This window comes from Balaenoptera ricei, chromosome 2 (genome assembly GCF_028023285.1).
Source record: "Balaenoptera ricei isolate mBalRic1 chromosome 2, mBalRic1.hap2, whole genome shotgun sequence".
Taxonomy (NCBI): Eukaryota; Metazoa; Chordata; class Mammalia; order Artiodactyla; family Balaenopteridae; genus Balaenoptera; species Balaenoptera ricei.
This window is the reverse complement of record NC_082640.1, coordinates 161,236,726-161,249,500: the sequence shown is the minus strand read 5'-3', so window position 1 is coordinate 161,249,500 and position 12,775 is coordinate 161,236,726. Positions and strand designations below refer to the sequence as shown.

The 12,775-nt window shown below is 46.1% G+C and overlaps 2 protein-coding genes across 10 annotated transcripts in view; one reads left to right on the top strand and one right to left on the bottom strand.

Moving 5' to 3' along the window:
- The window catches only part of TTLL5 (tubulin tyrosine ligase like 5), a 319,306-nt gene extending 316,366 nt beyond the window's left edge, over positions 1 to 2,940 (bottom strand). For 7 of the 8 annotated variants that reach the window (XM_059914699.1, XM_059914700.1, XM_059914707.1 and 4 more), the window contains exons 1-2: positions 2,565 to 2,940; positions 1,084 to 1,252 (exon numbers count right to left, since the gene is read on the bottom strand). In XM_059914699.1, the coding sequence (XP_059770682.1) occupies positions 1,084 to 1,157 (74 nt within the window). In that variant the 5' untranslated portion in view covers positions 1,158 to 1,252; positions 2,565 to 2,940. The remainder of the gene's footprint in view (positions 1 to 1,083; positions 1,253 to 2,564) is intronic. The other variant, XM_059914706.1, reaches the window with a different exon arrangement.
- Positions 2,795 to 11,634, top strand: ERG28 (ergosterol biosynthesis 28 homolog). Of its 2 annotated transcripts, XM_059914714.1 has the most exons (6): positions 2,795 to 3,184; positions 5,534 to 5,697; positions 7,993 to 8,083; positions 8,571 to 8,727; positions 9,837 to 9,889; positions 10,643 to 10,725. In XM_059914714.1, exons 2-5 carry the CDS (start codon positions 5,565 to 5,567, stop codon positions 9,849 to 9,851), a joined length of 396 nt encoding a protein of 131 aa, XP_059770697.1. In that variant the 5' UTR covers positions 2,795 to 3,184; positions 5,534 to 5,564; the 3' UTR covers positions 9,852 to 9,889; positions 10,643 to 10,725. The 2 variants fall into 2 exon arrangements, with proteins under 2 accessions (XP_059770697.1, XP_059770696.1); XM_059914713.1 differs by lacking the exons at positions 8,571 to 8,727; positions 9,837 to 9,889 and adding an exon at positions 10,885 to 11,634 and having other exon boundaries at positions 2,928 to 3,184; positions 10,643 to 10,761.
- Positions 11,635 to 12,775: the final 1,141 nt, after the last annotated feature.

Genomic DNA, 12,775 nt, shown 5'->3' with positions numbered 1-12,775 from the left:
GCACAGGCTATAGAATTCTAATGTCCTGCTCCACACTTACTCAAATAACTTCTTTTTTTTTTTTTTTTTAATTAATTAATTTATTTATTTTTGCCTGTGTTGGGTCTTCGTTGCTGCGTGCAGGCTTTCGCAGCGAGCGGAGGCTACTCTTTGTTGCGGTGCGTGGGCTTCTTATTGCGGTGGCTTCTCTTGTTGTGGAGCATGGGCTCTAGGCGCGTGGGCTTCAGTGGTTGCAGCACGTGGGCTCAGTAGCGGTGGCTCGCGGGCTCTAGAGCGCAGGCTCAGTAGTTGTGGTGCATGGGCTTAGCCACTCCACAGCATGTGGGATCTTCCCGGACCAGGGCTCGATCCTGTGTCCCCTGCCTTGGCAGGCGGATTCTTCTTTTTTTTTTTTTTTTTAATTAATTAATTTATTTTTATATTTATTTTTGGCTGTGTTGGGTCTTCGTTTCTGTGCGAGGGCTTTCTCTAGTTGCGGCAAGCGGGGGCCACTCTTCATCGTGGTGCACGAGCTTCTCACTATCGCGGCCCCTCCTGTTGTGGAGCACAGGCTCCAGACGCGCAGGCTCAGTAGTTGTGGCTCACGGGCCCAGTTGCTCCGTGGCATGTGGGATCCTCCCAGACCAGGGCTCGAACCCGTGTCCCCTGCACTGGCAGGCAGATTCTCAACCACTGAGCTACCAGGGAAGCCCTCAAATAACTTCTTATTATCATCATTCTATCATCCTAAAGGCTTTTGAGAAAATACCCAGTGTCACAGAATTGAGAGACCTACTTTTCTTCAATATCTAAAAATTTCAAAATCTCGTATGTTAGGAGCTCTGATCAAGAGTTGACTAAGAGCTACTACCTGCAACGTCTAGAGCCGATGTTCACTCATGAACCCAGAAACAGAGCCTTATCTCATTTCAGATAGCTGATGGTCGCCCAATAATAAGATCTTGAATTAGACCATGTATGAAAACTAAAACCAGAGTCAGACAACACCAAAGGAAGGATATTGGGTAAAAGATGATTTGAGTAAAAGAGAACTATTTTCCATCCTGAACGCAAAGGGTCAAAAGCAGGCTTGCTATTACTTACTCTTGGCTTACCGCCTCCTCATCCTCTGAGGATGATGCTGTTTCCTCCAGGTCCCGGGCCATCTCGACTGGCATTTCCTTTAGAGTTTGTCATGCAGTCAGCAGACGGGGGCCTCAGAGACCTTTCCTTGCAGATTCACTGGATCAAACAATTTGGGTGGCACAGATTCCTGCAAGAAAGCCAAATGACCTGAAACACAATGCAGTTGTCTTTTTGTTCATTACTGCTGATGATCTTCCAAGTAATGAAAATGAATATTTATCTAAATAGTGTCAAACCTCTAGAGGCTTACCTTCTTTCACAGTGCTTCACATATGCCACAAAAATCAAGATTTTTTTTTTCAAACATACTGTCTGTCCTCTATGTATTTGAAGAGCTGCTGTGAAGTTTCAGTTTCTCGTTTTTCTTTTACACACTAAATCTAACGTGCAACAAAAGGATACACTTACTTAAGAAAGTCTGAGGTAGGTGGCTGATTGCCTAAAACATAGATTCCTTGCTAGAAAATCCTGACGCGAGTTAAAAATAAAAACGCAAGTATTAAGATCCTTGCAAACATTTCTTTAGATTCTATGCCAAGCACAGGTAAAATACCCTCATGTTTCCGCTAAAACAAATTCAACCACTAAACCAAAAAATGAATATATTCTGCTGAATCAAGGTCATAAATAGCTGGAAAAAGAAAAAACAACTGTCCTTCCACACTCTCAAAAATTATTCGCCCTTACTAAAAATCACAAACTATGATCCAAATATCAAATAGACATTAAAATTAGCATATTTCTAACTTAAAATATTTTTAATAGAGAAAAGCTACATGTTCATTGCGTGTCTTTTTGGATGGAATAGAAATTACAGGTAAAGAAAATGAAAATGTTTTAATGACCATAATCCCATTACTCAAAGATAACCATTTAATGTCAATCTTTCCAAACCTCATTTTTCTATGCATTAATATATGTGATAAGAACGTAAATAGGGCAAAAAATGCCAATTCCGATAACGATCCTTACACATATTCAGCGAAATGGGCAATATCTAACAATCTAAAAGGCGTTCTTCCGAGTATCCCCAACGGGACCTCTCAGTATTTCCCAAAATGTTGGGAAGTCCCTTAAATTAATACAAAACAAACAAAACCTCCAAGCGAGGAAGGGATGCCAACCTGTCCTAGGCTGCCAGCAGAGCAGGGAGAGACAGGGCGATCGGAAGAAGATTAAGGGCACTCGCCCAAGGAGCGTCCTCGCCCTAAAAGGATCGGGCCCTCAGTCCCACCCCCGGCTCACTCCAATCCAGGTAGGTCCTCAGATGCTCCCTACAGTAAGGACGCGGGAGACTCCGCCGCAGAGATTCAGCCCAGCGCGCCCGGAAGCCAGCAGCTGCTCCCGGACTCTGAGAGGGAAGTGCAGCGGACGGCGCCCGCCCAGACTTGGGAGCGCACCTCCCTCCGGTAGAGGAGTGCGCCGGCGCAGGCGTTTACCTGTTTCATCTTCCCATGGCTCGGGGCGGGCAGGCAGGGACAGCGCTCTGCGCCTACCTCCCTCTTCCTTCCCCAGCCGGGCTCAAGGCGGCAGCCGACCACTGCTTCCCCCGTTACTACAACAACCAACAAGTAACCGCCCGCTCGGAGCCACTGCGCAGGCGCCCGCCACCCGGCGCGGACAGCGCTCGGCTTCGGGCGCGGACAATTGTCGTCACCGCCGCGCAGCGCAGGCGCAGGGCCTTGCTTTCCGCAGAAGTCTTGACTTCTTTTTTCCGCTCTTTTTACCTCCGCCGCAAAAAGATTGGCTCCGAACCTGGAGTTCTTCCGCCACGCTGAACACGATGGGTCACTGCAAGAGCGGCATACCGGGGGTGAGGCTTGGGCAGCGGCAACCGCTGATTGGCAGTGAAGGGGTTCACGCCCCATCTCCTGCTCGAGCAGAACCAGAACAGCCAATCAGAGCGAGGACTGATGGAAACGACCCAATCCTGGAGACTGGCTGAGAGTGGGGGCGGGGACAAGTGGTTCAGGTGGATTCAGGGCTGGAGCTGTGCTGGGGAAGCTTCTTCCTCCTGCTGTTGCTGCTGCTGTTCTTGGGAGTCCAATCGCTAGGTAAGGTGAGTGTGGGGGAGAAGAGGTAGGTGTCTGTGTGGCATCTGACTGAGAGGATCCGGACAGTCTGGAAAAATGGAGGTGGGATAGAAGGAGGATACCAGGGAGGCCACCTTGTGGGGGAAAAGAGGTTCCAGAGACCAAGAGAAGAAGGAGCTGGGAAGATGAAGAAGGCTTGATAGGTTCGGAACTAGTGAATGGATGAACGAATGAGCGGCCACTCTGAGCCTAGCACGGTGCGAGGAACCTTTACTTTCTCGCGTAATTCTTATAATAACCCTTGAGGTAGGTATTTTTAATCTCCATTTTGCAGGTAAGGAAACCTAGGCTGTAAAGTGTAAATTACTTGCCCACGGTCACACAGCTACTACATGGTGGGTCCAAGAAAGGAACCTCTCACTCCCAACTCTACTAACACCACACCTTTGCTTCCCTGGGCCAGGGCAAAATTTGAGTATAGGTGTTGGATGCTCTAGGGGGCCCTCCAAAGCTTTAGGGAAATTGTGCTGAGGGATTGGCAGAGCAGTTCGGAAGAGTGCTCAGGCTCTGCCTTCATCAGCTATCTGCTGGGGTTTCTGAGAGCTTCTGTGAAACGGGCATCTCTTCTGTCAAAGAGGGAGGCCATCCGTGCGGCTTTTCTGACCCTGAGAGAGCCTGAGTCTCCTGCTGAAGGAGGGTGAGAAAACAAGGAGGATGGCGGGGGAGGGGAGTGTGCACATCTTGGCCCATGCTGTAACTGCTTGTGATTCCAGTAGAACCCCATTCTCTCTGGACTTTGACAGAGTCCACTTTTGTGACCCATTTTCACTGAGCGATTCACCCATTGACCCTTCCTCCTCTAGGACTCTTTGTTTTTTGGTGCTTCACACTGTCTTGAGCCACTGCTGACTTTAATATCTGTTTCAGCTGGGTAGTGTAGGAACATAACGAAACATCTACTGCCGGAGTGACAAAGGAAGCCTGATAATTTATCGCCACTTCAGGCCCAAGAAATTAACCTGACAACAGATAAACCATGGGCCAAGAAAACATAACGAAGATGGCAAGAAGCAATTCCATGATAAGATTTTTTTTATCTATGTGGTTTTTACTTAAACCAAGCTGAGTGCTCAGCAAGGGTTGATCTAAGGTTTTGTTTTTTAAACAAAAAGTACATGACCTGATGGTATTTTCTATGCAACTTGAAGACAGAAGTGGCTCTGGTATGCTTGTCTTCCTCAAAAATGGAAACTTCATCAAAATATTCTCAAACAGTGAGACAGTCTTGCAACATATAGACCAACAGACCATGCTTCGTATCTCAGCTCTGCCATCTATTAGCTGTGTAACCTCAAGCAAGTCACTTAACCTCTCTGTGCCAACCCTCATCTGTAAAATGGAAATATTAAGTGTCTACCCACCTTGTTTTAGGATTAAATGAGATAATATATGATAGGTTCTTGGCATAGTGCATGGCATATACAGGTGCTCAATAACTGTTAGCTATTGTAATAGCTAACCCAACACCAACATTGCTGTTTCCTTCTCCATATAATTTTCTTACTAGTTCTCAAGTCACCGCAATTTATTTATTTTTAACTTTTAGATTGTTCTCCTTGTTCATGGAGGATGGTGTACCTGAGAACCAGAGTAGAGAAAACTTAAGGATGTAAATATTGCCCTCACACCATAGATTCCACTCAAATGTACAAGGCTTTTCTGTGCTTGGAAGGATCTGTCACCAGTAGCCAGGCAGGTATCTGTTAGTAGATTTATAATCACCTTTGAGCCACTTGCATTACAAAGGAATGACATGAAACGCCAGGCTAGAAGTAAAGATCCCAGGGGACTGATTCCAGCCAAGAGAAGAGAGTTCTGATTTAGGCTAATATTTTTGGAGAAATTCCTTAGACAAAAATAAGCACTGTGCTACTTATTGCAAAGTATACTGTTGACTCACCACTATTAGTATGACTAAATATTGAGACCAATTTCTGTACGTCTTACACCGAAGTCCATTTTATTTCTTTATAGTGATATTTGTACACCTCCCTTTCTCCTGTTCCCTTCTCTCCATTTTTTCCACTGGTTTTGTCATTTTCACCCACTGCATTATTTAGCCTTTTTCACTCTGGGTAGAGGTCAGCACACTTCGATTTAAGGTAGATATTCAAAGGCAGTGTGCCAACCCTGTGAAGGGTAACTGGGAGTGGATGAGCCTCAGGTACTTGGAGAGGAGTTTATGAAATGATTGATCAAGTAAGCTTAGTACAGCCCTCATGGGTGGGACACAGGTTAACTACAGAGGAGAGTGAGCTTATGGTTGAAGTACACTAACCATCTGTTGTCTCGTGCCCTTTGCCTTTGTTTCCAAGGCAAAAAGCCCTCTCAGATTTGAGGGGAGCCATGAGCCGGTTCCTGAATGTGTTACGAAGCTGGCTGGTTATGGTGTCCATCATCGCCATGGGGAACACGCTACAGAGCTTCCGAGACCACACCTTTCTCTATGAAAAGCTCTACACTGGCAAGCCAGACCTGGGTAAGAAAGCAAAGACCTGCATCCTTTGTGGGAGTGGCCTAAATTGTGGTTCCCAGACCCGGCTATACATTAGAATAACCTAGAAAAACTAAAATCAAACAAAGCACAGGTGGCCATTTCCCTCTCCAGACCTACTTACTGAACCTTTCACCCCCTGGGTGGGGCCCAGGAATCTATCTTTTAAAAACTTCCCAGGTGAATCTGATGCTGCCTAATGTAGCCTTAGGCAGCCGCTAGAGTAAGAGACGTGGTGGATAGCACTTGGTCCTTTTTACCCCCAAGCTTCTCTGAATACCTTTTCATTCATTTTACACTGCCCTAGGCAGCTAGTCTGTACAGAAAGCATTACAAGGGCAAGTGAGGAAACAGTTCCTTGGTGATTCTGTGGTGCCCGACTAGAAAACCATAAAGAAGCTTTTCATATTAGCTCAGCCCCCTTTCAGAAATCAGATCGTGGCGCACATGGTTTATACCCTACGTTGCAGATGGAGAATTACTAATCCAAGGTCTTCTCAAACCATGACATAGACGTGAGAAGATATCCCAAAGCCCTCCAAGTTGGTCTCCCAAATTGAACTTCCGCGGGCACATGGCGGCCTCTCCCAGTGTCCTGAGCCTCTCTGCCGAGAGTGTCTGCACATTGCAGCTTGCGCTTTGTTGCACTGATGTGTGGGGAGCCTTGAGCTGCAGCACCATTTCACAGTAGCTGACAATTCTGTGTCACATTTATAGCTAACCCAGATGCAGGCTCTGACCTAACTCATTTTTCTGTAACATCTGAGTATAAAATGAAACTAAGTAGGCTAAGGCTCACTTTGAACAAAGCTCAAATACAATGGGTGTAAAGAACCTGGAAAAGTGGGCAGGACAGTTCCACTTTTCACCCTCCAGTGCAGTCCTCAGATAGTCCAGGAACCCTGTATAGATTCACAGGGTTTAAAGGTTGTCTGTTCTAGCCCTTTGAATTTAAAGTTGACACAGAGAAGCCCAGGGGTAGAAAATGCCTCCTCCCTCATGACCTGGGGTCTGTCCTGGTACTTTTCTGATCATAGCAGGACCCTGGAGCATCCCGTAGAATTTCACCTGATGCCTAATCTAGTTAGGGTTGGTGAGATATTCCACTTTTATATCTCACTCACTAGAGAAATTTCCTGCCTTTTCATCAGAAGAGCTATCAAAATGCTTTATAAAGAATGTTGCCCTCCAGGGCTAACCGTTAGATATCTGTTTGGTATATGGAATTTTTTCTCACCTTACTACCACCTAAAGGTCTTCAGGGCTGTGAATTTGGTATTGCCGTCTGGTTTTCCAAAGGCCGAAAAATCCTTAAAGCAAAATCCTGAAAGACCTTTCAGTTGTCAACGTTGTCCCTTAAAATTTCTCTTGCTCAGTAGACCAGCAAAGAAAGTATCTTTGCTTTCACCGTTTTGGTATTCCCCCTCCCCACTACTGGATGCCTTAGATCAATGCCGGTACACTAATATCACCAAGGCCAGGGAGGTTTTAGAAAATACCAGGTGGGCCCTGGGCCCACCTCCAGAGTGTATGATTTAACTGTTCTAGTACCCAGGTCTTGGTAGTTTTATAAAATTTCTTCAGTTGATTCTAATAAATGTCCAGGATCAAGAAGCACTGTTATGGTCCATACTCAGGACAAGATATTTAATACAGCAGCGCCAGAATGAAGCTAGCAAAAGCAGAGTGGCCCCAGCAAACACCGAAGAGACAGTGCTTTGTTCCCTTCCCACATGCACAGGAAACCAGCCTGGTTAGGGCTTCGTTCACATAAGATTCAGAAGACCCAGGGACTTGGGTCTCTTAAAGACCAAGTGTGGGCATCTAGATGGGGCCCAGTATTTCTGAGTTATCTCCTGTATCAGCCTTGAAAGTCTGCTGAACTCCTAGGCATCTTGTATTGACAGACCACTCTCCACCACGTTCCCCCAAACCTGTCCGGATCCAGACTCACTGGGCTTCGCCAACACCAGAGCGGCTTCCAGGGCAGAGCCGTAAACTACTGCAACCAGGAGTTACTGCCTAAGTGGGCTGCCTGTTGGGCTCCTACTCTTGGAACTCGCCCACCCAGCTGTAGGCTTTTGAAGAGGAGCTGAGCCAGTTCTCATTCTGGAATTCTTTCCATTCCTTCTAGTTCCCATGTGCAGCACCAGAGCCTCCTCTTTGCCCAGCCAAGCGGAGTTCAGGCCTAGCTCCCTGCCCCCTTCAGTGAAGTAGGAAGGGTTTGGAAGGAACCCTGACCCTCCCTTCTCAACACTCTTGCTTTTTTCTGCTGCACAGTGAATGGCCTCCAAGCTCGGACCTTTGGAATCTGGACGCTACTCTCATCAGTGATTCGCTGCCTCTGCGCCATCGACATTCACAACAAGATGTACGTAAGGAAGGGAAGAACATTAGCTGCCTTCTGTTGGAAATCAGGTGCTAAGCATACACATTGTGGTCCTCTCTTGGAGACCTGTTAATTTTGATACATTAGCCTCGGATGTGGATAATAAAAGGTGAATAGGTTCCATTCCTTCCAGGCCTAAAAAACATAATAGGCCTGAAGGTCTTTAAAGTTTGAAACTTCTCTGAAACTGACATAGCAAACTGGTTATGTCATGATCCAGTAGCCTGCATCATACCCCTCTACTTCTTTACTAAAGAGTCAGCCTTTCTTCTACTAAAGAGGTAGTGTGCTCTTTTTAGAGAGGCCATGACATACCTTATTCTTACATTCCTCCTTGAGAAGCAGGAATGAACAGAAATCACGATCCATGAAAAAATGAGCCCACAAGTTAAATGGTTGTATGCTTATGCAGAGTCAGGAGGTGAGGGTGACAGAGAACCCAGGACTCCTCTGTATTCTGCCTCTTCAGGGGACTCACGTGGACTAATGTGGAACAGTTGCAAGCAGTCACAGCCTCTGGTCTAGATAATGTTGTAACCCGTGCCGGCCACTGGAGGGGGCTCGAGCTTTCTTCCCAACAGCAGTCATCACCACAGTCAAGGTGGAAAGTTTGCTCAGGTCCCCAGGTGAGGCCACCAAAACACCAGCTTCATACTAAAATATTTTTGTCTTATCGAGACTCTCAGCATCTGGGCAAGAGAGGAGATAATGATATTTATTGAGCCCCTCTTATTATGCCAGATGCTTCCATCCACATGGCTTTGATTAAGTCTCCTCTTACTAGCCCTGGGAAGCAGTGATTTTCATTGCTGATTCTGTAGATCTACATATAAGAGACCCAATTAATTTAAACTGAGGAAGACTGACTCAAGTGGGATTTGAAGCAGGGCTATTAGCACTGCGATATCTCTCCAGCTTTATTTTTTCATATTTTTGAACCTGAAACTGTGGTTTACTTGTTCTAGATTGACACGTATTTTTGGAAGCAGTGCAGTTTAGTGGAAACAGCCTGGGGCCCGAGAATGAAAACAAGAAAATAGGCTCTGGTTTCAGTTCTATTGGTAGCAAGCTTTGTAGCAGCAAGTTCATTATAGACCTTCTCTGCATCTCGGTCCCTTCATGTATAAAATGAGACTGGTGTATCTTGTCTGCCTCTCAGGGTGACTAGGGGAAGTAAGGGCTGAATAATCATTTTAAAGACCTTTACCATGATGAAGAATTGCTGTCAAGTATAAGGGGTATGTCTTTTGCTCGCTGTGCTTTGGGGATGAGCAGAGACAGCTGAGACTTACCTTTACCTCTTTACCCTTTCATTTCCCCTTCACTCAACACAGGACAGCTGCAAATGCTGACTTCTGTTTCTAACGTTTTTTGAAAGCCTGGGACTTTGGTCCAAGGCCTTCTGATATGCACTCTGATTCTATTCCCTCCCTAACTGGAAACTCAAAATCAACTCCCAGCTGCTCTCACTTTCTGAGACAGTCTATTCTCAGAAGTTCTGCCTATTTAATGTGTATATCTCTAAATAAACCTGCTTTCACTTAAAAAAAAAAAAAAAAAAAAAGACAACTCCCATACATACGTATTTACTAAGTGTATAAAAACATGCACAGGAACGATGAAAATCAGACTTAAGATATTCCTTCTGGGGAAAAGGAGGCAGAAGGACGGGATCAGGGTGGGAAAAGGATACACAGGAGGCTTTAACTGAAATCCGTAATATTTTATTTCTTAGAAAAAAGGCATCTGAAGCAAAAATGTCAAAATATTCAGATTTGATGGAGCAAGGTATTGGTTGCATGGGGGTAAATTCTATTATGTATATTTTTTTGTATATTTGAAGTATCTTGTAATTTTTTAAATTTCATAGTTAAAAAAAAAGGTACCAGCAATCTAAGTGGTCCGTCATCCTGTAACCTCTCTCTTCTCCACTTTCTTGTCAAAGCTGAGGAACAAGTTCTCTTCCCATGAGGTTGTCACTGTGTCCTCCATCTGACCATCTTGCTAGGTTAAGATGCAAAATATCCAGCCCACGTTGCAAGAGCATCTAAAGGCCCCAGAAAGGTCCTTGCTACCCTTTCCCCATACATGCCCTTCATTCTATGGCATCCATCATATGAGCACTGACCAGCCCCTGGCCAAACATCTGCCAGGCGGGCTTGGACTAGAGTCAAGCCAATTTGAGTAAGTAGAATACGTAAGCATGATTGATCCAAAATTGTCTACACTGCCTAGGATTGCCATACTCCAGACTCTGCTTTGCTATTGCTGGCTTCACCACCTTGCTAAGACTTGCAGAGGCCCTCTGGTTGCCTGGACCATTCCCCTCTCAGTTTAGCAGTTGAAATCTTCAATTTTGCCCTAGATGTGAATAAATTGATGTGATCAAGCAGCCAGGTCTTTCCCAGGACCAAGTCTCCTTTTTCTTTAGCCATAGTCATTTCCTGGGTTTTGATTTGTGTGTTTCACGTCTGATCAGTGCTTTTCCTCTGCACTGCACAAGCTGTACCTTCAGTCCCATTTCTGTCTGCTCCCCTGTAGGCTCTACCACATCACGCTCTGGACCTTCCTCCTTGCCCTGGGGCACTTCCTCTCCGAGTTGTTTGTATATGGGACCGCAGCTCCCACCATTGGCGTCCTGGCACCCCTCATGGTGGCAAGTAAGCATCCAATGACCCTAGAACTCCTGCAGGAGCTGTCCCAGCCCTAGGGACGAGCCTTATACAAGCAGTATAAGACAATGCCGTGCTTATGTCAGCCACTAATCTTGTCTCTGTATTAAGGTTTCTCAATCCTGGGAATGCTGGTGGGGCTCCGGTACCTAGAAGCAGAACCAGGATCCAGACAGAAGAAGAGAAACTGAGGCCAACATCACCACGTCCGAGACTTCGTCTTCCACCTTTGCTGGCCTCTTCCTTCACCCTCTTTGCTCTTAAATTTCTTCTCTGCTCCATCCTCCACTTCTAGTCCTTTACTTTTTTTTTTCTTTAATTTAAAATTTTTTAAGATATTTAAATATGCATACGGCAAGTCGGTGCCATTTAAATGTATGTACCATTTAAAGAATCATTTTAAAATGAATACTCTGTACCTCCATCCAAATCAAGAAATCGCCAGCACATCCGAAGCCCACTGTGTGCCCTTCCCCCACCCGCAGCCTCTTCCAGGACCCCTTTTCCAGCCTTCTGCTTTTTTCCTTTTATTTTCACCCGACGATTTGACTTGTATGGTGGGAACACGTGAACTGTGAAACTTAAAGCTGCTGCCTCACCCACACCAGCTGCCACCAAGGGCTGCTTCGAGGGGGTGTCAGCCCAAGTTGGGCTCCTCTCTGCTGCTGGACCCAAGACTCTGAACCATCCAAGGGACAGGCAGTTCTTCTAAGAAGGGCTCCCCTGCAAGTGGGCATGGCTCCTTATCCTTGTGCCTACAGGTGGATCAGGGTTGGAAGAGTCTGGGCTGTTTTTAGACCTTCCGGTCAGCTGTATTTGTGTAATGAGATTTGTAATAAATAGAAAAACCTTCTGCTCTGATCAGTCCTCGTACTTTGGCCTCCCCTAAGCCCAGAGCACCCCTGCCCCTCCTCTGAGGCCTAGCAGAGGAGAATCACAGCTTTCTGCTGATCAGATATACCATGAGTAGGACAACTCAAGACCCAGGCAAACCTGGCTGCCTTTTGTCTCTTGCTCATTTCTTGTGAAGTCAAATCTTCCTCCTCTCCATCCCCACCTTCAAGATTCTGAGTTCACAACTGAACAGCCAGGACCCTCTCTTGTTTTCTTCCCAAGGAAGAAACAGATTCTTGAGAAAGCAGAACCAAGCAGCATAGAAGAAACAGCTGTTACGACCATGAAAAGAAGAACACTGGGGCCCCAGGACAAGGCACTGGAGCAGACTGCTGCCATCCAAACACAACCCCGAGCACCTCCACACTGGCTGGACCCTCATGCACAGCATATAGACGCAAGAGCCCATTCGCTATTTCAACAAGTGTTTATTGAACACTTACTGCCTGCCGGACACTTGGGAAAGACAGATGAATGACCCGGGCAATGTCCCTGTAGTCAAGGAGACAGACTATCAACAAGCCCATACCTGAAAGAACAACTCCAGACAGTGATAAGAACTCTAGAAAACAAGGTACTGTGATCAGGAAGGGGAGGGAGGTGCATAACTTAGATCATCGGGAAAAGCCTCCCTGAGGAGTTGGGATCTGAGTTGAGACTTGAATCGCAGGGATCATATGTCTTAAGATGTGAGGCGGGCACTTAGGGCAGAGGGAGCAGCATCTAGTCTTGTTGAAGGCCTACAATCACTGTGACTACAGGATGGTGAGGTTAGGGAGTGGAAGGGAGGAGATGGAAGGGAGGCAGGGGGCTTGTGAGGGCCCGACAGGAAGCTTGAAGTTGACACTTCAGTTGGGAATTCTCAGTCAGTTAAGGCTCTTCAGGTGAAAATCTTCCCTAAACTAGCTGAACTAATAAAGATAACATTGGCTCACAAAACTGAAAAGAGGATTATAGGCTTCAGGAATGGCTTGATCAGGACTGAGCTCTATTTCTCTGAGACTCTTTTGGCTCTGCCCTCCTACATTGGCTTCATCCACAGGCTGGCTTCCTTTATGATGATTATGGTGCCAAAAGTGGTTGTTACGATTCCAGGCCTCATGTCCCC